Here is a 27,456-nt window from a genome sequence, read left to right on the forward strand (position 1 = left end):
GCGCTAGGAGCGGTGAAAGATGGCGGAGGGCGGCGGCGGAGAGGCGGGCGAGGAGGAGCCGAGGGCGGCGGGGCCGCGGCCCCCAAGCGCGCGGGACTTGCAGGTGCGGCGGGGGAATGTGTGGGGCCGTCCGGGTCGCGGCCGAGCTTCCTCAGACCCGCCCGGGGACCGAACTCGGATTCCGTGGTCTCTCCCGGGCTGCACTCCGGGCAGGGGCGTCGGGAGAAACGAGTGTCGGCGCCCCGCGCTCTCGGGTGTCCTGGCGGCGTTTCCCCTCCACCCCTCTTGCGGTTTAAGAAGCAGCTGTTGATTCTGAATGGCTTCTTTGAGGGGCTAGTTGAATGCTTCACTGGTTGACGCTCCGGTCAGACTTATGCAGAAGGAAGCTCTGAGGTGGCCGTGGGGAAGTCGAGTCACAAGGAAGCCGGTTTGGTCTTGTTTCTCTCGAATGCTGTTTCTGGCTTATTTAAATATAAAAATAGTTCCTTTTTATCAGAGAGCTTTTCCCTTTCAGAGTGAACTAAAAAAGTATTTCACCCTACGGCTCGCACCATAGTCGTAACTGCTATAGTCTAGAAAATGTTGCACGTAAGAAATAGGGATGTAAAACTTTGTAATGCTACAGGACATTGACATTAATGGCCTCAGTACCGGCGCCCCGAATCTTGCTCTGCCAGGTGCTTCACGCTACTCATTTTAGGGTTTTTTGTGTTTTTTTTTAACTATCCCTTTGTAAGATGATTGATAAAATTCAAAAAGTAAAGATCTGTGTGTGCTCAGTCGCTCAGTCGTGGTTTGCGACCCTATGGACTGTAGCCCGCCAGGCTCCTCTGTCCATGGGATTCTCCAGGCAAGAATGCTGGAGTGGATTGCCATTTCCTTCTCCAGGGGATCTTCCCAACCCAGGGATCGAACCACCATCTCCTTCATTGGCAAGTGGATTCTTTACCACTGAGACGGCTGGGAAACCCCAAACGCCTATAGGGACTATAATTAAACATGAATGTCATTCCATCTGCAAGGCTTGGTAGAAAAGGTCTGTTGTAATTCTTTATCGTCACACCTTCATTCTGCTTCTTTAAACGAATGTATATTGACCGTATGCCCTGTATGCTCTGTAACATACTACTAAGCTCTGGGAATGCAGAGGTAAATAGTACATCAAATCCGCAGTTGGTGCTGGGACACTGGAAGTGCCTAGAAGCGTGAAAGGCATTTCTACCCATTGTTTGCCTAAATAAGATACACATGTATTTAACATAACATTTTTAAGATGGAGGATGATTGAGTGCCAAGATAAGCAGTGCATACAGTGATGAATTTGAAGAATGGAGTAATCAGTATCAGCTTAGGAAAGGAACTCAGTGTATTGATAAAACATTTGCACTGTTTATGACTCAATTTAGTAGTAGTAAGCAGAGTCTAGGAGTAGGAAGGTTTCATCTACCTCATCTTGTCTATTAAAGACCAGCATCACTAACAGGCAACATGTGCTGTTGGGGGAAAAATGGTGTTTCTGGTCAGAACTTCAGCTTGCTTCTTGACCTTGCTGCTTAGTGGTTACCTGAGTATAGGAGAAATGTCCTAACTTCTCTGATCCTGTGTCTTTATTCATAAACTCAGGGTTATGTTGATCACAGGTGTCAAGGATGAAATAAAGGAATGTCTATAAAGTGCCTCTTCAGTCTGGTATTACCCTGGCTCAGACTTGCTCACTAAATATTTGGTTCTTTTTCCCTTAATGGAGAAAAATACTGTAACTTTCACTGGTTAGTCCATCTAATGCCATTAAGTTAAAACTATGTGACCTCATATCCTTTGTCTAATTTAAATCTATTTCTTCTTCTTATGTGAAAAATGAGAACAGGTTGGTTGATGATCACCTGATACTTGTCAAATTTAGACTGAGTCCACTAGATTAAGATATGATTACTTGTTGGAGATGTTGGAGATGTCCCTAATTGTGAGAATGCCTTCCCACCATAACTTAGAAAATAAACTTTTTTTCCAGTCTCCTATCTACTTTTTGGTAGGTAGGTAACTGATTTTTTTATGAATGTGATTTGGTATTTCAAATACATTAAGTATTAATAATGTTTCTTTCAGAATTTAATAAGAATGTGAAGATTTTGCAAAGAAACCCCAGAACAACCAAAGTAATGACATATGAAGAAATAGAGTGTATATCAAAGGTTTAAAAGAATTGGATAATGTTCTTCTCCCCAGCTGGTTTCTTAGATAGTAAATATTTTTGGATTATCTTTTTATTGTTTAATCTAGCTGTGCTTATTTTAAGCATTACCCAGTTAGCTCAGTTTTCAGTAGATACTTCTTACTTTCCTGACAACTTGCTCTAAGAGTCTTTCACAGTATTATTGAGGAGAAGGGTGATGTGTTACTAATTGGAACAAGCGGAAGTACTGCTCAGTGCCTATTTCTTAGCTGCCGTGCAGAGTAGCGTTTGTCAGCCTCTAAATTAGGAGAGATTTCCTCATTTACCACACCAGGAAAGATGTATGGTTGTCCCCCAAAAGCCTCCCAGCACAGTGAGCCTCTGACTCTCTAAAAGCAGAAATTTCCTGTGGGTCCCACCTTGAGAGTAGATTTTATCTTCTTTCCTCCTCCAGAAGTGGGAACATTTAAGGCGGAAGCTTGGGACAGGAGTGTTGGTGACAGTATGTAGGTACTCAGTCGTGTCCGACTCTTGAAGAGCCCATAGACTGCAGCCCAACAGGTTTCTCTGTCCATGGGATTCTCCAGGCAGAAATACTGCAGTGGGTTGCCATTTCCTACTGCAGGGGATCTTCCCTACCCAGAGATCTAACCCGAGTCTCTTCTATCTCCTGCACTGGCAGGTGGGTTCTTTTCCTCTGCACCACCTGGGAAGCCCCTGTTAAGTGACACTTGTTCAGTCACTCGGTTGTGTCCAATTCTTTGTGACCCCATGGACCACAGGACGCCAGGCTTCCCTGTCCTTCACCAACTCCTGGAACTTACTCAAGCTCGTGTGCATTGAATCGGTGGTGCCATCCAACCATCTCATCCTCTGTTGTCCTTTTCTCCTCCTGCCTTCCATCTTTCCCAGCATCAGGGTCTTTTCCAATGAGTCGGCTCTTTGCATCAGGTGGTCAAAGTATTGGAGTTTGAGCTTCAGCATCAGTCCTTCCGATGAGTATTCAGGGTTGATTTCCGTTAGGATTGACTGGTTTGATCTCCTTGCAGTCCAGGGGATTCTCAAGAGTCTTCTCCAACACCACAGTTCAAAAGCATCAATTCTTTGGCGCTCAGCCTTCTTTATGGTCCAACTCTCACATCCATGCATGACTACTGGAAAAACCATAGCTTTGACTATTCAGATCTTTGTTTGCAAAGTAATGACAAAGTGACAGTACTCACCCCCAAAACCTCAGTGTTCATTAGTAGTTCTGAACATCTTCAGAGCCCTTTGTCTCTTGTCCTGCCCTTCCCTCTATCCACACACATGGAGTTAACAGATTAGGTACACTCTGTTCCAGGTTTCCTCCAGAATGATATCAAAAGAAAAAGATTTCTGTTTTTATTTCTTTCTTTCCATATAGGTTGGAGTTTGGGAGAAATTGGGGTAACTTAAATACTTACCAGGGTTTGGAATAGGCTTTGGGCGGGGCAGAGAAGAGAGTTCCATCAGTGAGAAAAGAGTAGTCTGGGCCCTTCATCCGCTTGGTGTCAGCGTCCCTTATCCTTGGTTCTCAGCTTTCACTTGCACCAGAGTCGCTTGAAAGGTTTGCTTGAGCACGGGTTCCTGAGCCCCACCCTGAGTTTCTGATTCTTTTGGTCCAGGGCGGGGCTTGAGCACCTGCAGTTTTAAAGGGCCCCCAGGTGATGCTGATGTTGCTCTTCTAGAATTAAGTCTGTTAAATCTTCCCAGGTGGCTCAGGGGTAAAGAATCTGCCTGCCAGTGCAGGAGATGCAGGTTCAGCCCCTGGGTTGGGAAGATCCCCTGGAGGAGGGCATGGCAACCCACCCCTGTATTCTTGCCTGGAAAATCCCGTGGACAGAGGAACCTGGCAGGCTGAGGTCCACCGGCTCACAAAGAACAGGACTGAGGAACTAAACAATAACATTATACCTTCTGGCAGTTGTCTCTCTAAGACTGGGAGTTCCAGTACTTTCAGTCTTTTGCTATGTTGTTGATATTCTTACGCACAGTTTCAGGTCCTTTTCACACATTCGTTACATTTCCACTTCTGGAGAAAAAATTATCAGTGCTTACATACTTTATTCTCTCTGGGTAATTGGAATATCACATAATTTAGTTGTTTAGCTCATGGAAATCTGTCCTGATAATTCACAGTGCATAATTATTTCACAATGCATATATTTTTATCCCTTTATTTGACTGAGATTTTTCTGTCGTTTTCTACTGGTTTTAACCAGTACATCAGTTTATATTCTCTTCAGATGTGGTGTCATTTGCTATGTCAAATAGCATTAATTAGCTAATGAATTTATACCATATGATGCTATAGGGACATCATGGATCCTGGCATTAATTCCCTTTAAATATCATTCATTTTCTTCTAAGCTAATGATGTGCCAATAATGACTAGGACCTTTCAGCTAGTTGGACTCCCTGGTCTGATGTAATTTTCTCCATATTCTTATTTTATTAATATATGTTCCACATTTCATGGAGTCAGAAGGCATTGTTTGCATTATTCATTTATTTTATAGATTATTTGATTGACAGGGTTTGTTCAAATCTTCAAGCAAAAAACAAGGTACAAAACTATAGGAAATTTTGAATTTGCCAAAAAGTTCATTCAGATTTTTCCATAACAGCGTATGAAAAAAACCCAAACAAACTTTTGGCCAACTCAGTATCTCAGTTTTTAAATCTGTAGCATAATTTATCTACCCATGTCTCTCTATGATTCCTGTTGTGTTGTAGTCTACATAATTTAACAAAAATATTTTGGGTGCCTGGCCAGTTCTGCATTAGAAACAATTTGAGAAGCCTAAATTATAGTAGGGGGGATAAAATAGTAAGAAAAGTACACAAGTGATGAGAATGTAATATTTAATATTTGTCAATAATAGAATGCCATATGCTATAAGGATTTAGAAAAGATATATCACTTTAGTTAAGGAAACTAGAAAAGGCTTTGTAAAGAATGGCTATAATGGACCTTTGACATACATAAACCATTTCCATTGATGGAGGAATAGCATAAAAATAATTCATAGAACAATATTATCATCTCATGAGGAAATCCATAAAGGAATATGGTTTTGAAGAAAATTTTTGAAGGTAAAAATTTCTGAAAACCTTGGTTCCAGGTAATTAGAGTGTCTGTCTCTGTCCATCTCATTTATTCTTTGTGCGTGGTGGGGGTGGTTGGTTTGTTTCTCCCTTTTGGAGAAGATATAGTAGGAAAAGATCATAGAAGATGTATAGATAATAAATACTGCAGGAAGAAAGATCTTGGGGAAAATGAAACAGTGATAGAAATCATTGTTGAGCAGTTTTTAATACTACCTTCTGGGAATGGAGCATTTGCCTTGTGCTTCACATACATTATGTAATCCCTTTATTGTGGACATTAGAAGATGAGGGAACTAAAGCTCAGAGAAGTTAAATAATTTGCTTAAGCTCACACAGTAAAAACCTAAGTTAGGATTTTAATAAGATTCTTTTAGGCTACACTACACTTTTATAATTAAGGTTTCCTGCAAAATTAACATGATAGAAATATGAAAGTTGACATGTGTATGGAGTGGTGGTCAAAAGTTAGGTGGGAAAAATAAAGCCTTTCAGTTTTGTTTTCTTGTTTCTTGCATATTTTAAAGGTTGATTAATAGAATCTTCAGAAAATTTAACTTTGCCCCAGTTCTCTGTTTTTCTTTTCCTACTGAGGACAGAATCCCTGGAAATTGTTTCATATTTCTCCTGTTTCTAGGAGTATTTCATCTGAGTTTTGCAGGAGAGTTGTTTCTTGGTTTTTTTAATTTTCCAAAGATTAAGGTCATGCCAGTTTTAATTGAATAGCCACAAGGGCCATTAAGGAAAGTCTTTGAGTTGTCCAAGGATGTCAAAAGTGGGAACAATATAACTTATACAATAATGAAATATTTTGATAATTTCTTTAAATTCCAGTTTCAAAAAGTATGCTTTGTTGATTTCATTTTGAAGAAGATATCCAGCCATATATCTATAAAGCATAATTTGGTAATACTGCTTTCTAACAGTTATATAAACTGTATATATATATATATATATATATATATTTCATTGTTTTTTATTTTTTAGAAGCTTACTTTCCTAAACTGTAGAAGTTTATATGTCTGGTAAACTCTTAAATAATTTTGAAATTGCTTTATGTACTCAGATTTTGAAAACTTGAAGAATGAAATAAAATATTTTTATGGGGTCTAATGAGAGCAAGCTGACATTAGTGTAAAACATCTTCAAGTATTTTTAAAATAATTATAGGTCCAACTTTGAAAATAATCTGTTACCACATTGTTTTTGAAACTGTTGAATAGTTCATTGAAAGTAATTAAGCTATTGTTGTAACTTTAATTTATGCTACTATGTGTGACATTTTAGTGAGAGTTGCAGTGGTTTTATTTTGGAAGGAAGTCATCTTCTGAAATAGCAGCCTTCATTTTTCATTAAAAATCTTGACTACTCAATTACAAGTTAATTTTCTACTCCTAACTTTTTGTATGGAGAGTTTATTTCTAGTGTTTTTATACTTTATAACAAATCTGTTGTTCTGTAGTTGGCCTTGGCAGAATTATATGAAGATGAAGTGAAGTGCAAAGCTTCCAAATCTGATAGACCTAAAGCTACAGCCTTTAAAAGCCCACAGACAGCACCTCAAAGGTAAGTTTTGTTTTGTTTTTCAAACTTGTATCCGTTTTTAGTTCACTAATCCCACATTATTTTAAATGGCCTTGGGAATTTTTTAACTATAATTTCTTAAATATTTTTAGATACTATTTCTGAAACTAGAATAGAAAGCGAGAAGAAAATTGTGGGAAAATTGTCTTAAATACTTAATGTTTTTTTAGACATCACATAGCATAATACACTGAGTAGTATTTTTCTTGGGCACTGTGGTTCTATTTTGAGTCATAGGACTCATTGAGGATCTCATGAAAGCTACACCCTCTTTCCCCTAGAACAACATTTATGTACAGCTTTGTCAGTCATTTTTAAAGGTTTATGTGTTTCTTAAAGCCCAGGCTTAGAACCCCTCTATGTGTTTTGTTCTCCATTTAAGAATCTGTGACTTCAGGACTCTGTCTTTCCTTCCATTGGATGATGACACATCTAATAGTGATAGATAGTATTTGCTGTTGTTAAAATCCCTGAACTATAAAAAGAACCAACAGTGAAGATTTAAGAGATGGAAACCAGGTATATTTTATTGTCATGAGTTTTCTTATTTCCATGTATATGTTCATTAATGTCTTTTTAGTACACAAATCTCATTACTAGGGAGAAACTTGAATTTCCCCATTACATCTCATTCTCAGAAAGTCTTTTACTTTTCCAGAAGTTGAAAAATTCACTGGAAATCACTTTTTTTGTTTGTCACTATTCTGCCTTCCTTCTTTCTGTAGGGGAGATAAAATGACCTATCTTTCCTTCCAGACCTGAATGGAAAGAATAACACTTATAATTTATAATTTTCACCCCAACTTTTTATTTCGCAATTTTTCAAATACATAGATAATCAAAAGATTAGGGTAATGAACATATGCTGTGTCTGCTCCAATATTCACCAGTTGTTTATATGCTGTAACAGTTCATTGGTGCACACACACTCTGTTACTCAACCACTTGAAAATAAATTGCAGCCATGATAGCACTTCATCTCTAGAGGCTGCAGTCCGCACCCAATAAGACGCAAACACTCCTTGATAACGTCTCACACCTTAGAAAATGAGTGCTAACTGCATGTTATTTAATACATAGTCCATAATCAGATACTCTTTCTTAGAGGCTTTGAGGATTTAGGAGCCATACATTTCACTGATGATGCCTGTTTTAAATCGGAATCCAGAGCATTCTTCCTACCTTTCCATTGTCTGCTTTTAGCTCATCTGTTTAATCTAAAGCTTACTACGTTGACATTGAAGAGCTGGGCCCAGATGTCTTGTAAAGTGTCCCACATTCAAGGTCACTGTTTCCTCACAATTAGATTCTCGTTAAACATGCTTGTCAAGAGTACCACTTAGTGATATTTTCTGCTGTGTATTATGTTACACCAGGAGCCATATGGTTTCAGGTTCCCCCACTCTTGGTGCCCTGTTCACTCTGTTAGGGTGCTGACCGCCACCATCACTCCACCAGAAGGTACAGTCTTTCCTTTATTGTCTGCAGATTGGTCATCTTGGCATAGTCTGAATATCCTTCCCTTTCACTGTAGTTTATCTGATATATATATACACACACAGATATATGTGTAATATATGTATTATATATGTATGTATGTATATATATGTGTAATATATATACACAGAAATTTATGTAATATGTATGTATTATGCACATTTATATAATATATATTATATATAGACATTTATATATGTATTGTGTATACACATTTATATAATATATATGTATTATATATACACAGACATGTATATATTTTAGCTGCTTCCTTAATTTGTACAGTATCCGAAACTTTGAAAGTGCTTAAAATATTAATGTACCAAAGTTTTACTCGTGAGTTATTTGACCATTCTTCCCCAATTTGAACCAGTTTTTGAATGACTTGATTTGCTGGTATAAAAAATCAAAATATTTGACTTCTTAAAATAAGATTACTACATCAATGTTTTCCTTAAAGATTCAGATATAATCCTTAAAATATTTCAATGAATCATTTTTTATTTTATGCTGACGCAGTGTTGCCATTAATGTTTACAATTTGATAATGCAATTTTTAAGGACTTAGTGCCTCAGATATGATTTCTAGAATTACTTACATGTCCAATAGGAGGAGCTGTGTTAAATATATTGAGGCTTATGCTGTGTTTGATCCACTTAAAATACAATTGCAAACCAGATTATTGGCCATCTTTTCTTTTTGCTAAGTGTGATATTTTTTGAATAGAAAGTATGCAGTTCTGTTGGCTTCACATTTGGCATTGACACCTGCCTGATTTCATTGCCTGTCTGCTGCTTTGTCTGGTACAGAAATGGTCCACTTACTTCATGGTCCACCTTCTTGGGCAACTTTAAATATCAAAACATTCATCTGTTCATTGTTGTTTTAAGCCAGTATGTTTTCAGTGTGACCATCATGTGAAGTTTCTGTAGTCTAGACATAACTTGATCTGTTTTAAACAAAAGGAGGGACAGGATCTACAGAAAAGTTCACAGAAGACAGCCTGACACCTGCTTTTACATATTCATCCACAAAAGGTTCTCTGTCACAAATAGGACTTTAAAAATGTAGCTCTTCTTCTTCAAAAATATAAGAACTTAAAAAAATGTTCCCTGCAAGTCATTAGATCCTAGTATGGTTTTACGAATTTAGTTAGACAGGTGTTCACAATATCTGGCACAGTGTGGGTACCTGGCTGGGCCTTTAAAGATGACTAGAAGACAAGGGGCAGAATAGGCCTAGAAGAAAAAGGTAATAGAAGTGACAGGAGGGAGCTGAAGAGGAGCAGCAGAACTTTGGTAGCCTCGTGGCCGGTGAGGATGGACAGGCGGGGTGCTACCAGGGCCTACTTCAAAGATGTGGGGCCTCTGTGTGCATCCAGAGAACCTACTGGGAAGGGCCTCGAGCTTGCTTTAATGCTTTGCTCTTCAGTTCAGTTCAGTCGCTCAGTTGTGTCCAACTCTTTGCAACCCCATGTACTGTAACACGCCAGGCTTCCCTCTCCATCACCAACTCCCAGAGCTTGCTCAAACTCATGTCCATCTAGTCAGTGATGCCATCCAACCATCTCATCCTCTGTCATCCCTTTCTTCTCCTGCCTTCAATCTTTCCCAGCATCAGGGTCTTTTTCCAGTGAGTCAGTTCTTCGCATCAGGTGGCCAAAGTACTGGAGTTTCAACTTCAGTATCAGTCCTTCCAATGAATATTCAGGACTGATTTCCTTTAGGATTGACTGGTTTGATCTCGCTGTCCAAGAGACTCTCAAGAGTCTTCTCCAACACCACAGTTCAAAAGCATCGATTCTTTGGTGCTCAGCTTTCTTTATGGCCAACTCTCACATCCATATGTGACTACTGGAAAAACTGCAACTTTGACTATACAGACCTTTCTTGGTAAAGTAATGTCTCTGCTTTTTAAATATGCTGTCTATGTTGGTCATAGCTTTTCTTCCAAGGAGCAAGTGTCTTTTACTTTCATGGCTGCAGTCACCAACTGCAGTGATTTTGGAATGCAAGAAATTAAAGTCTATCACTGTTTTCACTGTTGCCCCATCTGTTTGCAATGAAGTGATGGGAGCAGATGCCATGATCTTAGTTTTTTGAATGTTAAGTTTTAAGTCAGCATTTTCACGCTCCTCTTTCACTTTTCATCAAGAGACTCTTTAGTTCTTCTTTGCTTTCTGCCATAAAAGTGGTGTCGTCTCATATCTGAGGTTATTGATATTTCTCCCAGCAATCCTGCTTATAGCTTGTGCTCTATCCAGCCCAGCATTTTGCTAGCTGTACACTGCATATAAGTTAAATAAGCAAGGTGACAACATACAACCCTGACGTACTCCTTTCCCAATTTGGAACCAGTTATTGTTCCAAGTCCAGTTTTAACTGTTGCTTCTTGTCCTGCATACAGATTTCTCAGGAGGCAGGTAGGGTGACCTGGTGTTTCCATCTCTTTAAGGATTTTCCACAGTTTGTTGTGATCCACACAGTTAAAAACTTTAGTGTCGTCAGTGAAGCAGAAGTAGATGTCTTTCTGAAATTCTCTTGCTTTTTCTATGATCCATTGGATTTGGCAGTTTGATCTCTGGTTCCTCTGCCTTTTCTTAATCCAGCTTGAAGATCTGGAAGTTCTTGGTTCACATACTGTTGAAGCCTTGCTTGGAGAATCTTGAGCATTACTTTGCTAGCATGTGAGATGAGTGCAATTGTGTGCTAATTTGAACATTATTTGGCATTGCCTTTCTTTGGGATTGGAATGCAAACTGACCTTTTCTGGTTTTCATTTGCTGGAAAACTTTGCTCTTACTGCCTTGAAATTCTTAACACATTTTGAACAAGGAGACTCCCACTTTCATTTTGGTGCTGGGCCCACAGATTACATGTCCAGTCCTGGATGTAGCCACAGCACAGCCAGCCTGGAAGGCCAGGGAAAGCTGTGCTTATGTGGAAAGGGGAAAGCCAGTATATGGTTATACTGTAAATTTTACAATAAAATTTATAGTGATAAAAACTTTGTTTCTAGTCATAGACGCACCTCAGCTGTTTTTCTCCTCTCTGTTCTAATAAGATTTTGGCAGTGGACAAGTCTTTTAATTCCCTAAACTTCAGTATTTCTTATTTGTAAAGTGGAGTTAATGCCATTTTTATGAGGATTAAATGAGCACTTGATAAATGTTAGTTATTATTATAATACCTTTAGAAAAATAAGACTGGCAGGACCATATAAAATAAAGAGTAATGGGGAAAACAGGATAAGAAGACATCAAGAAAAAAACAACTGCAGTAATCCAAATTTATGCTGGTAAAATTTAGAACTAGGATTAGAGTGGTGTCAGTGGAATGGAGGAGAAAGGGTGATATTGGTGTGGATACTTTCTAAAGAATTTATTGTAGAAACATAATGATGTGGAATAGAAATGTGATGACATGGAAAAGAGAGTAAGTGGGAGAGAACTCTGAAAAGTTCTTAATCCTAGTACCTAAGGAAATGTGATCATTCATGGGAAGAGATAAACTGGATTCAAGTAGGTGCTTTTCAGTGCAGCAGTGGATCATAAGGAAGAGGCTCTAAAAACCTATATTTGAGAGTCATCTCTACGGAGGAAGTTGTTATCTCTGGGCAGGGACAAACGATGATCAGATGAGTTGAAATAGAGCAAGAGAGAAGTAAGTATATAGGCATACTTATGAAAGAGGCGAAAGATGGATTGTGGATCTAAATATAAAAGGGAAACAATAAAATTTCTAGAAGAAAATAGACCTCAAGGCAGGCAGAGATTTCTTACACCAGTAATAAAAATTCAGAGACCGTAAAGAAGTTAGTAAATCTTTCCCTGTGCCCGGTTTTTCCTGTAAGGTCTTTCTCAGCGAGACTGAGAGGAAGGAGCTTTGTGACTGGGCTCTTGAGATCAGGGACCGGGGACAACAGGGAGAGCCTGCAGCAGAAGCTCCCCACTCCCTCCCTCCCCCTTTCCTTCTCGTACTGCCATTTAAGGCATATCTGTCAGGCTCTTTCTTGCCCTGTTGTTCAGTCGCCATGTCCGACTCTTTGCAACCCCATCAGTTGCAGCATGCCAGGCCTCCCTGACCTTCACCATCTACCGGAGTCTGCTCAAACTCATGTCCATTGAGTCGGTGATGCCATCCAACCATCTCATCCTTTGTCACCCCCTTCTCCTCCTGCCTTCAGTCTCTCCCAGCATTTTCCAATGAGTCAGCTGTTCACATCCGGTGGCCAAAGTATTTGAGCTTCAGCATCAGTCCTTCCAATGAGTATTCAGAGTTGATTTCCTTTAGGGTTGACTGGTTTGATCTCCTTGATGTCCAGCGAACTCTTAAGAGTCTTCTCCAGCACCGTAGTTTGAAAGTATCAATTCTTTGGCACTCAGCATTCTTTATAGCTCTCACATCCCTACATGACTACTGGCTTCTTGCACTGACCCTAGTCTTAAAGCCAGCCATGGCAGTGCCTGGCCTTGCTTTGTTGCACGGGGACCTCTGAGGGTCAGCTTGGCAGGAGGGCTTCAGTTGGCTCCTGTTCTGGGTAAACTTGGGCCTTAGGTCCCTCCCCAGGGCACTAGGAGCTTGGAGTCCGCTCAGCCGCCCCAGCTGTGAACCAGCCTTGTTAGTGGGGGTCTGCTGGTGTCCACTGTTCTCCTCTTGGATCTTTCCTTCACAGACAGTGAGTTGAGAGCAGAGCTTCCCTTCCTTTTCCTGTTTCGTTTTGCATGTATTCATTTGGAGAAAGCCTTGAAGGTGATTCTGTCCCTGGTCTTCAGTGCTGATAGAATTTCCCCCCTCTATTTCATTTTCTGAGTCTGAGTTCAGTGTAGATGGGGAACTGGACTGGAGGGTATGGGTAGTTCAGGAAATGAGCTTTGATTTTCATCTTATTCTGAAAGCCACCATGTTTATATTTCATTGGTTATATTTTCTGACATTCTTGGTTGGAAGAAATCTTGAAAGATAAAATAGTGTGCTAATTTATGTGAAGGAAGCTTTTATGAGGAGATTGAAAAGAGAGGAGAAATGATTCACTGCATAGTTAACACATTGAGAAAATTGTGGTCTGAATTATTTACCTTTAACATAGTGAAAAAGTGTGAAAGTGTTAGTCATTCAGTCATGTCCGACTCTTTGTGACCCCATGGACTGTAGCTCACCAGGTGCCTCTGTCCATGGAATTCTCCAGGCAAGAATACTGGAGTGGGTTGCCATGCCCTTCTTCAGGGATCTAACCCAGGCTTCCTGCATTGCAAGCATGTTCTTTATCATCGAGCCACCAAGGAAACCCTTTAACACCGGGAAATTACAACCTTTAACATGAGGGGGAGGTTAATTTTTCAGTCAGAGCTCTCTGAGGAATAAACTATGTGTAGACCTGTGAATTTAGATGTTCACATTGTCTAAATCTAGAGGGCTCTTCACTAACCAAGTCCTATGAAATGTGGGTTCCTCTGGGGAAGAGACTTAGCTTCTGGCTGTCAGCAGTGCTTTCCCAGGTTCACACTGATAGATCAGCAGTCACAGAGGAGGAGGGAGGAAGAAGCAAGCTAGTTCTCAGGTGGGATGCTGAGCCTGCTACCAGCATTTCTGCAAACTCCATGAGAAAGTAGATGAATGAACTCTTTACTTCTTAATTCCTTGATCCTGACTTTAAAATTAAGTACTTCCACAAAAGCCACAGAAATGGCTCTTTTTAAATAAAAGTCATTTCCTAAGACTGTGTAGTCTTTTGCTTTAAAGTAGTGTATGCTCACATTCTGTTTTTATTCATGAACTTTACAATGTTTAAAGGTTCTATTCAAGTGAACATGAATGCAGTGGATTACATATAATTCAACCTTCAACTGGGAAAATTGTGAATGAACTTTTCAGAGAGGCAAGGGAACATGGGGCCGTCCCTCTAAATGAAGCCACAAGAGCCTCGGGTGATGACAAATCTAAGGTAAGGGCTGAAGCTTTAAAACTAAATATGCTATCAGTATACTTGATCTGCTGTAGATTTTTATATTATTTGCAAACACTGTTTCTCTAACTGTATATTTCTGTTTCAGATATTTCCATTATTTTTCAAAGTCTATAATCTTTCTATTAATCAAAAGTTAAAGCAGTTTCTTAACATTTCTGTGAATGTGGTGATTAAAAACCCATATATGATGTGAATAATAATTAAAAGGAATGGCGTTTTTATTTCATAAGCTACCTCACCTGAAAAATAGAAGAGCTTGTAATTAATGTAACAAAAAGTGCAGTTCAGTTGATTCCTTATAGTTGAATCAAAGCTGCTTATAAAATAAGTATGGAGCTTTTCTTCAGGGTAATTTATACTCACTTTATTAAATTCTTCCTTTCTCTATGAAGCTGTTAATGCTTTGTCAAATATGATTCAAGAATTATAATTTTATTATAAGACTTGTTATAAAATATTAATGGTGAGTTTTAAAAGTCTGTTTCTACTTAAAAATATTATTTCAGTGTATGAATATATTTCCTAATTTAAGATTGGCATAAGTTATTTCAGCTTTTGAGTCACTAATGTTTTTATGGGAAGAAAGCAATTTACTAGAGTATACATCTCTGTAACATAGAACGTTTATTTTAATGTAAAAATTTCCTGGAAAGTATAAACCAGTGTGGCTAATTATAATTGATGTAGTTTTAAAATACGTATCATACATTATCATACATTTTGCTTTAATAAGACTGAATTTTTAACCCACTTGCTGTGTGCTTTTAGTCTTTTACAGGTGGAGGATACAGATTGGGTAATTCCTTTTGTAAGCAGTCTGAATACATCTATGGAGAAAATCAGTTGCAAGATGTAGGTACAATAATAAAAATGAAAAATTGTCCATTTTTGCCGCAAGTTACCACTGTTTGTTATAAAATTAAAAATTGAAAACCTCTTTTTCTGTTATTTTTGAAGTATTGATTAAAAAGACTAATGTGTAAGTTTTCAGATTCAGATTTTGTGTTTTGTATCTCAGGTGTGCCTTGCACTTAGAGATATATAACCATTTGTGAAAGAATGTATCATTCACTGTCAAAATGAGTTACATAAATGTCATAACAATTATTATAAATGGCATACCATCATGGTATAGAATTAGCTGAGTTATATACATAGAAACATTGGGCTTCCCAGGTGGCCCAAGTCATAAACAATCACCTGCCAATACGAGACACAAGAGACGTGGGTTCGATCCCTGGATTGGGAAGATCCCCTGGAGACGGAAATGGCAGTCCGCTCCAGTGTTGTTGCCTAGAGAATCCCATGGACAGAGGAACCTGGCAGGCTACAGTCCACATGGTCAGAAAGAGTTGGACACAACACACAACGCACAAACATAGAAATGCCTAAAGTCAGTCTTTGTTTTTGCTTTTTGAAATTTTGGAGTTAACCATCTCATTATCAACATGATGAATAGTTTTACTTTGGAGGGTTACTGGAGATTCCACTGTGCTCCCTGGCTTGAAGCAGAGAAGAATATGAGTACAGATGAAGGGGAAGAGTGGATGTGGTGTGGCAGTGGCTTCTCTCACAACTTTGGTCTTCTCAGTGAATTAGAAATAATTGTACTTCAAGGCCAGGCTCCAGCAGTGGCACCTTTGATTTTTTAGCCATTGTCAGTTTGTTAAGCCAAATACAAATCTCAGGAAGCACGCGTGGTTCCATTTATGTCCTCATTTGACCTGAATAAAGTAAAGGATAGTACAAAAAGCTTTGTATATTTTTTAAATATTTGTTTGTTTTTTGTTGTTTTTAATTTATTTTTGGCTGCATTGGTCTTCATTTCTGTAGTTGAAGCGAATGGGGGCTACACTCTAGTTGCGGTGTTCAGGCTTCTCATTGCAGTGGATTCTCTTGCTGTGGAGCACAGGCTTTAGAGCTTGGACTTGGTAGTTGTGGCACATGGTCTTAATTGCCCCACAGCACGTGGGATCTTAGCTCCCCAACCAGGAATCGAACCCATTTCCTTGGCATTGGCAGGCAGATTCTTAACCGCTGGACCGCCAGGGAAGTATGTACTTCATACTGTAAATAAGTAGTAAATAACATGTTTGAAAATTAAAATTGTTTAATGCAGACGCATTCTTGTATTTCTTTTTTCTATGCTCAAAAGGTTCAAATTTTGCTTAAACTGTGGAGCAATGGTTTCAGCTTGGATGATGGAGAATTGAGACCTTACAGTGACCCAACAAATGCCCAGTTTCTGGAGTCTGTTAAGAGAGGGTAAGATATGTTACTTAGATTTTGTCTGTTACTGAGGGTAGAAGTTTTTTGTTTGTTTGTTTGTTTTTTTAAACAGGCCACCAGTCAGTAGTGCTCCACTGGTTTTTAAGAGTGAAATACGGGAATATATTCTGTAAGTGGTTGCTTCGGGGAAGGGTATTTTTAAGTATATAAAGGACACATTTCTATCTGTAAGTCACTGGTTCTTAACTTGGTGGGGGGAGCAGTAGACGTTGGTTCCTTTTAAAATCTGATGAAGCTATGGTCCCAGTTCTGAGAAGCAGCATCATGGTGTCATAAATTTGTGAATTGATCAGTAGGTGTCTGCCCATCTGCTAAGCCACTGTCCTGCTTACTGTTGACAGGGTGACTCACTGCATGTATGCCTGAAAGCCGCTTATATTAGAAATCTTTTTAAATGGCATTACTGCTGGCAGAAGAATTCAGAAGGTTAGTTTGAAGTTAAAATTTTTGAAACCAGATTTACAGTGCCCTGACCCATCTAAAGAACGTTGTAACTCACCAGCCCTTGTGGCTGAAGGACAAAGACTCGAGTGATTTTGCTACAAGAGCTGTTTATTTTCACTAGCTGATAAGTGATCATCCCTAAGTAGGAACGCAGCGAATGAAAGACATCAGGCTGGTTATGAGCTGGGAAATGTGAGTAGCAGTGAAGGGCCCAGAACAAGAGGCTACCCTCCATCCAGGAGTTGAAGGTGGGGCTTTTCCAGGCGGTGAAATTTATCCTAGCAGAGTGATAGGAGGGGAGTGGAGGTGGAACTCTGAAGGAAAGGCATTTTAGGACATTAATTTGCTTGGATTTTGAAGTTGAATTCTCCCAGATGATGTCAGAATACCGAAAAAGGTTTCTTAAGACACGCTGTAATTGGTAAGGAAGTCGTTGAGAAAGATGGGAGGCTGTTACAGCAGGCGGTGTGTGCTGGTGGTAAATACAAGGTCAAGAGGTGAAGTCAGGGCCACGGGCTTGGGAGCTTGCAGAGTCAGTGAGCAGACTGGGAGCAGCTGGGGCCGGGGGGAGTGCTCTTCTGCCTGGTGCAGACCAACAGGACTGTTGAAATGACGCTTACTTCAGGATGGGAGAAGGAAGGACCATGTCGGTGATGAGTGTGCTGTCATAAAGATCCAAACTAATTTATTATTAAATGAAAATACTCCATGAACTTTGTAGGCTAACGTTCAGTCTTGGAATACCAAGGGAATGTTTTCATTTGAGCCACACTGTATCCTCAAGTTCAAATTATGATCAAGAACAATTTTAGAAAAGGTGCCTTGAAAAAAATGATTGATGGTCAGATAGTGTTTGTCAGCTGTATAATCATTGCCCCCTGCTTTATGACATATTTTATAACACCATCTTCACTATCCTCAAGGAAGTGTTTATGGATAAAATAATCAGTCTATGCATATTATGTTTACAAGTTTCATGTAACATTTATCTTAAATATGGTGAAAAAGTAAAGGAAGGTAATTTATCATGAAATTATACATATTTCATAACATAACCAAAATATAACAAAGTAGATAGCTTGGTTCCCAGGTAGCTCAGTGGTGAAGAATCCACCTGTCAATGCAGGAGACTCGGGTTAGATCCCTGGGTTGGGAAAATCCCTTGGAGGAGGAAATGGCAACCGACTCTAGTATTTTTGCCTGGAAAATCCCATGGACAGAGGAGCCAGGAGAGCTATAGTCTATGGGGTTTCAAAGAGTTGGATACGACTGAGGAACTGAGCATGCATACACACAGACTGCACACCTGTTTGCAGCCTCGTACTTATCATGTAGATATGACAAATGAGAATAATGGAGTAGTGAGGTGTGTGAAGTTAGCAACTTAATTACTATACATATACTATAGTATATGTATATATTCTATACTATACTATACTATACTATACTTGACTAAACAGACAAAACAAAGTACAATCTTTTTTGGTTTATATGGCAGGTGAGTTCCTGAAAAGTTCAAAGCATATTAATACGATACAAAAAAAACAACAGTTGCCTACAGGAGGGTGGCACACACGAATCAGACGATAATCAAAACCACCCCTGTCAAACCTCCAGCCTTACACCAGGGTGTTAGAAAGAAATACCACATTACCTGTTAGGTCCTCGTGGGGATTTTCTGTTGCTGACTGAGGTATAAATGCCATCTCACAGTTTAGTGCTCTAACTGTCAGAAGCACTCCACCAACAGGATACAGGTTTTCTTTTCTCTACATCCTTGCCAGCACTTGTTATTTGTGCTCTATTTGATGAACGCCATTCCGACAGATGTGCGGTCATATCTCATTGTGGGTTTTCTTTTTTAAGAGAGATTCCCCTGGAGCTTCAGCGACTGGTTCATGGAGGACACTTGAATTTGGACATGGAGGACCATCAGGATCAAGAATACGTAAAGCCTCGGTTGAGGTTCAAGGCTTTTAGTGGAGAAGGACAGAAACTTGGAAGGTAAAATCATAGTGAGAAAGACACTTGTCTTTGTTCAACATGAATTTTCTTTGAGAATGAGAGCAAAATAACCTAGAAAGTAAAAACTAAGATACGAATTGTGAAGATTCCTCGCTGATGGAATCAGATGTGCAATTCTGGTGATAGTGTTAGTAGGTAATACTTAGACAGCAGTTATTTGCATATCCCTGACTCTGTCAGCACCTTTACAGACATGAACCCATTTCATCTTCACAGCAACTCCTTGACATAGCGCCTGTCACCACTCCATTTGCAAGTGTAGTAGTTCTTTCAGAGTAGTTAAGCCAGGAAGTGGTTAGAGTGTGAGTTTCAAACCAGGCACTCTGTCTCCAGAGTGCATGATTTTTACCACTGTTCCATCCTGCCTGATTATGATTATGTGGGTTCACAGGGGGAAATTATTGATTAGATAAAACAGTAAATATCTTAGATCATAGCTTTAAGCATCTCTCTGCTGTAAGTAATTCTTAAGCTCTTAACAGCCAAAGCAGTGTCCTTAAGTTGGTTATTTTCAGTATATTTTAAGCAGCCAAACTCTTCAGGTTATGGAAACACATATAGAACTCTGATTGCAGAAAGAGGGGATTGTCTTGGATATCTCCAGACAGTGAACCCCAGGACTTTGCTGAGCACAATTTAGAAACCAGTGAGTATGGCATGGTGTATGATGAACTCCTTTATAGTATCCATGACTGGACTATTCGTAAACGTAATAATGTGTCCTGGTAAACGTGACCTTCCATTGTCCACGCGTCGTTGCAGGTGGTATGTTGAGTTGGGCCTTGGCTGTGTCGCCACCACGCCCTCTAGGGTGCCCTGTATTCCTGTCCATGTGCCTCCTTCCTTTCCACGTTCTTCTCAGTTGCCTTGTGCACAGTGGTTCTCTCTTCCCCTTTCGTTTCTCAGCATAGGGAAGAATTCAGTGTCAGTTCCTTATACCTGTCTTTCACTGTTATTCCATGTAATTTCACTTTGACACACACACACACATCATACAAAGAAATGCATGAAAGCTTTTCTTCTTAGAGTTCCCACCCTGCACTTTATTCTCGTGTTTTGGGAAGTAGCTTAGCTGGTCTGAATCTTTCTAAACAGAAAGCATTAAAGCACAGAAGGAGCACTGCGAGGCAGCTTGGCATCATGGAGAGAAGCCCAGACCCGTCTGCCCGCGGGGTGACAGGCACCTTTTCTTCCCCTGGTTGTTATTAGGACAGTAGTTAAAACATTAATAGCCAACTATATAGAAGCACTGACGTGCTTAAAGATCTAATTAATTTCATCTTTGCAATAGTGCAGCTGTTTCTGTTTTACAACTGAGGGAATTTGGGCACAGAGAGGTGAAGCGACTTGCTGCCGGTCACATGTCTGACAGGTGGCAAAATCAGCCCTGGAGTCAGGCTCCTGGATCCATGCTGTTAGCCACGGCGCCTCCCTCACTCCAGAAATTGAATGTGCTACTGGTGGTGAAGACAGCGTGGAGACCTGGGAATAGGGACGCAGAGGGAGAGGGAAGAGGCCCCTTGGTTCATTGCCTTCCGCCCTCCTGTGGGCACAGTAACCCACCTTGGTGGTACAGCTCTTTCAACCCTGAGTTACAAACTTGACAGGAAATTCCTTAATACTGCCTCAGCAGTGACTGCAGATCATCATTTTCTCCTTTTCCATATCTTTATCATATACGTTCTGAAATTGGTTCTGTAATATGTGTCAGGAGGTAGCTAAGGAAAGGCAAACTGTAGCAGGAAGTGCCAATTACTTGTCCCACTTGGATGTATAGGTTGAGAAAGCTTTTGGGTGGGAAGAAGAGCCATAATGAGCTCGATTTGTACTAGAATAAAGCACAAATGCTCATGGGGCCTCTATACTAACAGATATATGGGTTGTTTTTTTTTTTTTCTTTCCAAAAGTAAGATTGGGACCCATCTAAGTCTCAATATTTGAAAGAATAAACATCAAGATTGTCAAAAGATCCCTTAAAAGATAACTGAGATAAGACTAAGATGTGATGTCTTTAACGAACTTGGCTGCATTTGTTTTAATTGCTTAACCAAAAAGAGCACTCTGTTTTTGACGTTCACTCTCAGCTTACAGTTACGGGTCATCCTGCTAGCATTAGAAGGCACTGTGGTCACTTGTAACCATGGTCCACTGGTAAGAGATCATATCACACAAGGCTTATTTTATACTCATCACCATATATTAAGTCGATAAAGTAAGATCTTTAGTTAAAGTTTCAATAACAAACTCTCAAAAATTAATAGAAAGAATATACAGAGAAGGAGAATTATGTAGTAGACCTGAAAAGCACTATGAACCAACTCAGTGTAATAAAGTTTTATACAGTTTTCATATAACAGTAGGATACAAATTTTATTCCGGTTCCCCATAGACTGTAAACTAGGAGACACTGGAACATATATCCAGGGTTATAAAACAAGATGCAAAAATTTCATGGTCTAAAGGTATTGAAATCATACAGAGTCTGTTTATGTATCACTGTCATCACCATATATTAAATTTCTCATTACCTCTTTTTTGTAAAACAGTAACTACTTAAATCAGATTTTTAAAGTAGTATCAACTAAGTTTAAATTAATAGCTAGTATTGATGATATGTACACATATAGCTGATACCTCTTGAAACACTGTTTCAAGCACTGTATTACTAGAACAGACTTTCATAACATTATTATTTCCATTTTATAAATGATAGAACTGGGATTCAAAGATTAATTTACACACTCGAGTTCACACAAATTGACAAAGCTGGGATCTGAAATCTCTCTGTGCTCATGGTCAGTCTTGGACATAAACTCCAAGTTGCTTGGGTTTCCGACTAAAGACTATTGTGCCCAACAGTTTCATGAAATTTCAAAGGGATGAAGGAGGAAGAAATCCAGAGTTAGGCTTTCAAAAGAAGTTGGATAAACTAAATTAGAATTGTAGGACCCAGAATAATTTTAATAAAAGAGTTTGCAAGAAAAATAGGATATCCCAAAGGAAGCTGTGTTCTTGCTGGTGCAGATGTGATGGCAGGACAACTAGAGAGTCAGCTGTAGGTCTGAGTGGTGCTTCTACTGTCTGCAGTGTGTCGTGTGTCTTACGTGTTCATATTTACGTTCTGACTCTTTAATTCTTCTTTCTTAGCCTCACACCTGAAATAGTCAGTACACCTTCCTCCCCAGAAGAGGAGGAGAAGTCACTATTCAGTGCAGTGGTTCTTATTGACGATTCCATGCCAACCACCAAAATCCAGATCAGGTTAGCAGACGGGAGCCGTTTGATACAGAGATTCAACAGTACACACAGGTAAGCTCAGGGTGACTTATCTTTGTAAATCTGGGTGCAGCTTGAGTCAGGAAAATTATGAAATTGCTTAGGTTTCCTTTCGAAGTAATTTTTTGACAGAAGAACTTGAAATAAGTCAAACAATTAGTACTTAAACATCCTCTGTAAACTGTCCAAATACTAATGCAGATACCACTTAGAAATAAAGAAAATTGTTAAAAGCTGTCATTTTGCGCTGTTGCTAAAACCAGGAAAAGTTTAATCAGATTTGATTTACTTTAGTAAAACCTTATTTGGACTTTACTCCTTTAAAAATTTATGATAACCCTGATTGGAAGTGAAAGTCGCAGTCATGTCAGATTCTTTGCGACCCATTGACTATACAGAAGTCCATGGACTTTTCCAGGCCAGAATGCTGGAGTGGATAACCTTCCCTTCTCCAGGGGATCTTGCCAACCTAGGGATCAAATCCATGTCTCCTGCATTGCAGGCGGATTCTTTACCAACTGAGCTATCAGGGAAGCCCTAACCCTGTAGGATTAATAATCTACATAGAGATTTGTAGTGTAAATAAAGTTTAATTGTGCTGTTATCAAGTATTTCAAATAAAGTTTTAAATGTCATTTTAGCATTCATTTGTTATGCTAATAAGATACTATTTTTATTGTTCACTGTGTCCCACTAAGAGATACATTTATGATCTTAGTTGAGTTACTGTGTCTACATGAAAGTAATTTTTTTTAACACTTTTCGTAGGTACAGACTCATGTTGACGTAGGCTCATCTGAGGTACCTTTTTCTGGATCATGTGCTACTAAGATATTTTATACTCTGAAAAAATCAGCCCTGTAGTTCAGTGTAGTAGCATTGTTGATGTTTCTTTGATAGAACGACTCACCTGGAGATTGTGTGTATTTACAATGAAAGTAACTGTTATGTACTCTTCAGAGTTAATCCTCACATTTTACCTGAAAGTCAAGATAAATGCATCCATTGAAACTAAAGAAGGTTATAGCACATTTAAATAAGGATTAGACTGTGTGATTTATTTTAATTATTATCTAAATCTTAGCTAAAAAGCTTAAATGACAATAAAACTTTCATATCACAAATTATTTTCATCTTATTTCTTCAGGATCCTGGATGTCCGGGACTTTATCGTACAGTCTCGTCCTGAATTTGCAACTCTTGACTTTATTCTCGTGACTTCGTTTCCAAACAAAGTGTTAACAGATGAAAGCCTGACACTACAAGAAGCAGATATTCTTAACACTGTGATACTCCAGCAGCTAAAATGATACTGTCCTACCAATGCAGTAGCATGTAGGAACGGTAATGTGCCATATTAGTGAGGAAAATACTTAAGAGTGTAAAAAATTATTTTTATTATTTATACAGATAAATTTTGGTTTAATTCTTCAATCTTCCAGCTTTAGGATAGACAAATTTGGACTAGGAATAGATCTTAAGGTAACATATGTTTGAAGTTTTAGCCAAAAGGGCTGGCTTCCATTGATAGCTTTTAAATATTCAGACAAACCAATTTGATACATGCTCAGAGTTAATGTAACAGCACTTGTTTGCAGAGAAAATGAACAAAATCCCATTTTTGACAAATGCATTTGATAAAATTTGCACTAAAGTTTCTTGATGCTGCATTGATCAGCAGCCATTAAGAAAACTTCTGATCAAACACTTTGAAATTTTTTCTGTAATGTATACTGGGAAGTGTGTCTGTATTCTGATATTTAAATATTGGATCATATAATAGTCATTTCTCCTATTAAGATACAAAACTCCTTTTTACTTGCTGATTTAGCTATTTTAGTCATGTCAGAAAATACAGTTTTGCCTTGTGTTTTATGACCATCATAAACCAGAAGCAAAGACATAAAGGTCAGCAGTTCTTGAGGAGTGTGTTCAACTGCACTTTAAAGGAGAGTAACTACAGTCCCTGGCAGCGCCTGTCTTGATCACCCCCATTTATTCATTCAGCAAGTGTTTCTGGGGGACCCACTATGTAAACTAAACACTGTTGTAAGTGCTCAACCCAGAATGTATTGTACTGCAAGACCAAACAAGGGTAGAAATGGAAGCGTGAATTCCATCAGAGAGACTGAACTGGAAGAGTCACCAGCATAAATGTCCACGTTTCTGCTGGAGCCAGATGTTTGCTGAGTGAGGGAAGGTGCAGCAGGAGTGAGAGAAAAGCTTATTCTTCTTCCCCAACACCATTTCACCTTTGGTCACCTCTCCCGGCTTGTCTTTTATCGCTGCTGTTACAAATCACTACAGACATGGTGGCTCACAGTAGCCCAGGTTTCTTGTGCTTCTCTGGGTCTCACGTGGGTCTCTCTGGGCTACAGTCAGGTGTCAGCAGGGCACCGTTCCTCTTGGGAGGTTCTCGGGGAGATGTGTGTCCTTGCCTCACCAGCTTCGAGCAGCCACCTGCATGCCTGGGCCTGTGACCCCCTCTCTGCGTCTCCATAACCAGCAACACTATCCCTCTGACTCCTCTGTCATCACATCTCTTGGAAGACAGCCAGGAAAGATTCTGTTTGTTGGGTCTACCAGGTGATCCTGGATACTCTCCCCACGTAAGGTCCATAGTAACTGGATCCTTGAGGTCCCTTTGATTGTGAAAGGTGGTGGATCACAGGTTCCTTCCAGTGCACCAGGGCTCGTCTCATGCCTCTTCAGCTGGCATCCATCCCTTCACTGTGGCCAAGCCCCTCATCTTGTCATCCTTACGGCCTTTGCCTCCAGCTTTGATTCTCGTTTCTTCTTCTAAGGGCCCTGGCGATTACATTTGCTTCACCTGGATACTCTAGGATAATCTCCTCGCCTCAGGTGTGTGACTTAACCCCATCTGCAGGATCTCTTCTACTATATAGGCTGACAAATTCATTGGCTTCGGGATTAGAACATGAACATTTTGGGAGGTCATTCTGTCTATTGCAGTCCACTCCTGTCCCGAAGATCCACATTCCACCCTGAAAGGTGCTCAAGAGCTTCGACCCACTGCAGCACCAGCTTAAAAGGGCAGTTTTACCTGGATCTCATGAACTCAGATGTCCCGAATCTCATTTAAATCATGTAAACCAAGTATGAGTGAACATCTGGTATGAGTGATTCCTGGGACACAGTTTCTCTCCATCTGTGAACCTAGAAAACCAGTTATATAATCGCAACAGGCATAGAATAACTGTTAAAAAACATTCCTGTTTAAGAAAATTAGAAAATGGGGTGGAAACAGGAGCTGCCAGTGCCAAGCACTTTATAAGATCAGCCAGCTACTCTCGGCTTCAAGGCCTGGAAACAGCCTTCTGTGACTCACAGCAGCCTTTCTAGGTGTGTGACTTTCTCTCAGAGACTTTTTTTTCCTTTCTCATGAAAGGTAGCAGGTATTTGCAGCTGAGTAGTTCTATCAGCTTGTAATGTCTGTGTAATTGTAGGAGGCTCAGCCATCTTTTTTCGTTTCATGTTGTCTCTGTCCCCTTTGAGAAAGCAGTGTCTACTGATGGAACATTCTTGAGACTCCTGTGGATCTTCTGTGTATGTTACAGAGATTCACTCCATTAGACCACAGGCTCCTTCCAGAGCTTTCCTAGGTAACCCAGCTGTTTCTGGTTCTCTGTGACCTTCTCTATCTTTCTCAGGTATAAGCAGAAGGTAGTAGGCCACAGTCTCATCTCTCCCTAGAGCAGGCCTACTTGACAGTAAATCTTTGAATTTTAATATCTTTTCCACAAGCTAAAGATTTCCAAGTCATCAAGTCCTGTTTCCTTTTTTTTTAACAGTCCTTCCCTCAACTTATTTATTTTTTCTCACATTAGACTATAATCAGTAAGAAGAAAGCAGGCTGCCCCTGCCACACCACTTAGAAATCTCTTCAGCTGAGAGTCTTGAGTTTCTCTCACGCCCCTTTCTTTCTACACAGCTGCGGTCACAGTGCTAAGCTTCCTGCCACTGATTTGCTGGAATCTGTCTCCCTTCACTTTCCCTCAGCACAGGCCTCATTTCCTCTTGAACTTTTTAAAAGGTCTTTTTATCCAGGAACCATGTCATCACAGCCACATAGCTGTTCTCTGCCACACCCCTCACCTCCTTGGAGCCCTCGCTGCCACTCCCATCCATGGCCCCACTCCTTTGGCTCTCCGCCACACTCCTTTGAATTCTTCCAGCCTCTTTCCAAGGCCACTCGTGCACTTCTGTGTCTTTGTTAACGGCAGTACTCACTTCTTGGTCTATGGAAAACTGCACTCTGCCAGTTGACCAGAATGTGCCAGTAGGAGCTTTGGATGTCACGTTTCACTGGGGGCTCTTCAAGGAGCTGAATTTGCCTATGTGAGGCGGACAGTGGGAGGGCTCCCACACCCACCCACCTGCAAGTGTTGGCCTCACCACTGCAGAGAAAACTTGTGCTCAGTGTCATAAAAGAAGCAGCATATTCCTGAGACTTCTCAGAATAGGAAGCTCTGTTCCTTCCCGCTGGTTGAAAACAACCTGGAGAATGCAGAAGTGACAGTTCAAAAAGTCAGTCTCCGTACAGAAGGATTACCAGGTATAAGCTACGTTTTCAAGGAGCAGAGTCATATCCATATGGAAATAATCTCCTGAAACAGGTGAACATTTTAAATAAGGGCATTGCCCTGTTTGGGATTAACAAAGTGGAGAAAACCTGTAAAATTATTTGAAGTTTTATTCTTGTAGTTCCTTTTTAATCAGGTGGAGTGCCTATAGATGCACATACATGAATGACTGCCGTTCTTGTATATAACAGTTTTCCAAAATAGATTCTCGTTGGGAGGGAGAATTAAACAGCCAGAGGGATGAACATTACTTTCACGTGTTCTCCGAAGTGTTTGATTCCTTCAGAGTTCTCCTGAATTCTTTTTACTGTTGCAGTCACTGTAACTTTTTAAAATTTATAATCCAGTCAGAAGAGATTGTTACAATAAACAAACAACCATTTGTGACATCAGTTTTGCATGATGTGTGTAATCAAGAAAGTTTCAAGTGTGTGCTTACCAATAAAGAATGTTTTCACTGGAAGTCA

The 27,456-nt window shown here is 39.8% G+C and overlaps 1 protein-coding gene across 1 annotated transcript; it reads left to right on the forward strand.

Annotated features, from left to right (window-relative positions):
• Window positions 1–27,456, forward strand: UBXN2B (UBX domain protein 2B). The gene is made up of 8 exons (XM_061123351.1): window positions 1–103; window positions 6,765–6,868; window positions 14,177–14,327; window positions 15,120–15,203; window positions 16,507–16,616; window positions 18,951–19,088; window positions 22,257–22,418; window positions 23,533–27,456. The coding sequence occupies exons 1-8, from the start codon at window positions 20–22 to the stop codon at window positions 23,693–23,695; spliced, it is 996 nt and encodes a 331-aa protein (XP_060979334.1). The 5' UTR covers window positions 1–19; the 3' UTR covers window positions 23,696–27,456.

The sequence above is a fragment of the Dama dama genome, chromosome 21 (assembly GCF_033118175.1).
Source record: "Dama dama isolate Ldn47 chromosome 21, ASM3311817v1, whole genome shotgun sequence".
In the NCBI taxonomy this organism is placed as follows: Eukaryota; Metazoa; Chordata; class Mammalia; order Artiodactyla; family Cervidae; genus Dama; species Dama dama.

Bases quoted from the DNA above. Each gene is read 5' to 3' on its own strand.
- UBXN2B (XM_061123351.1), top strand. From the start codon at position 20: ATGGCGGAGGGCGGCGGCGGAGAGGCGGGCGAGGAGGAGCCGAGGGCG. The intron at 6,869-14,176 runs GTAAGTTTTGTT...CAATGTTTAAAG, and splicing joins CCACAGACAGCACCTCAAAG to GTTCTATTCAAGTGAACATG. The intron at 15,204-16,506 runs GTAGGTACAATA...TATGCTCAAAAG, and splicing joins GAGAAAATCAGTTGCAAGAT to GTTCAAATTTTGCTTAAACT.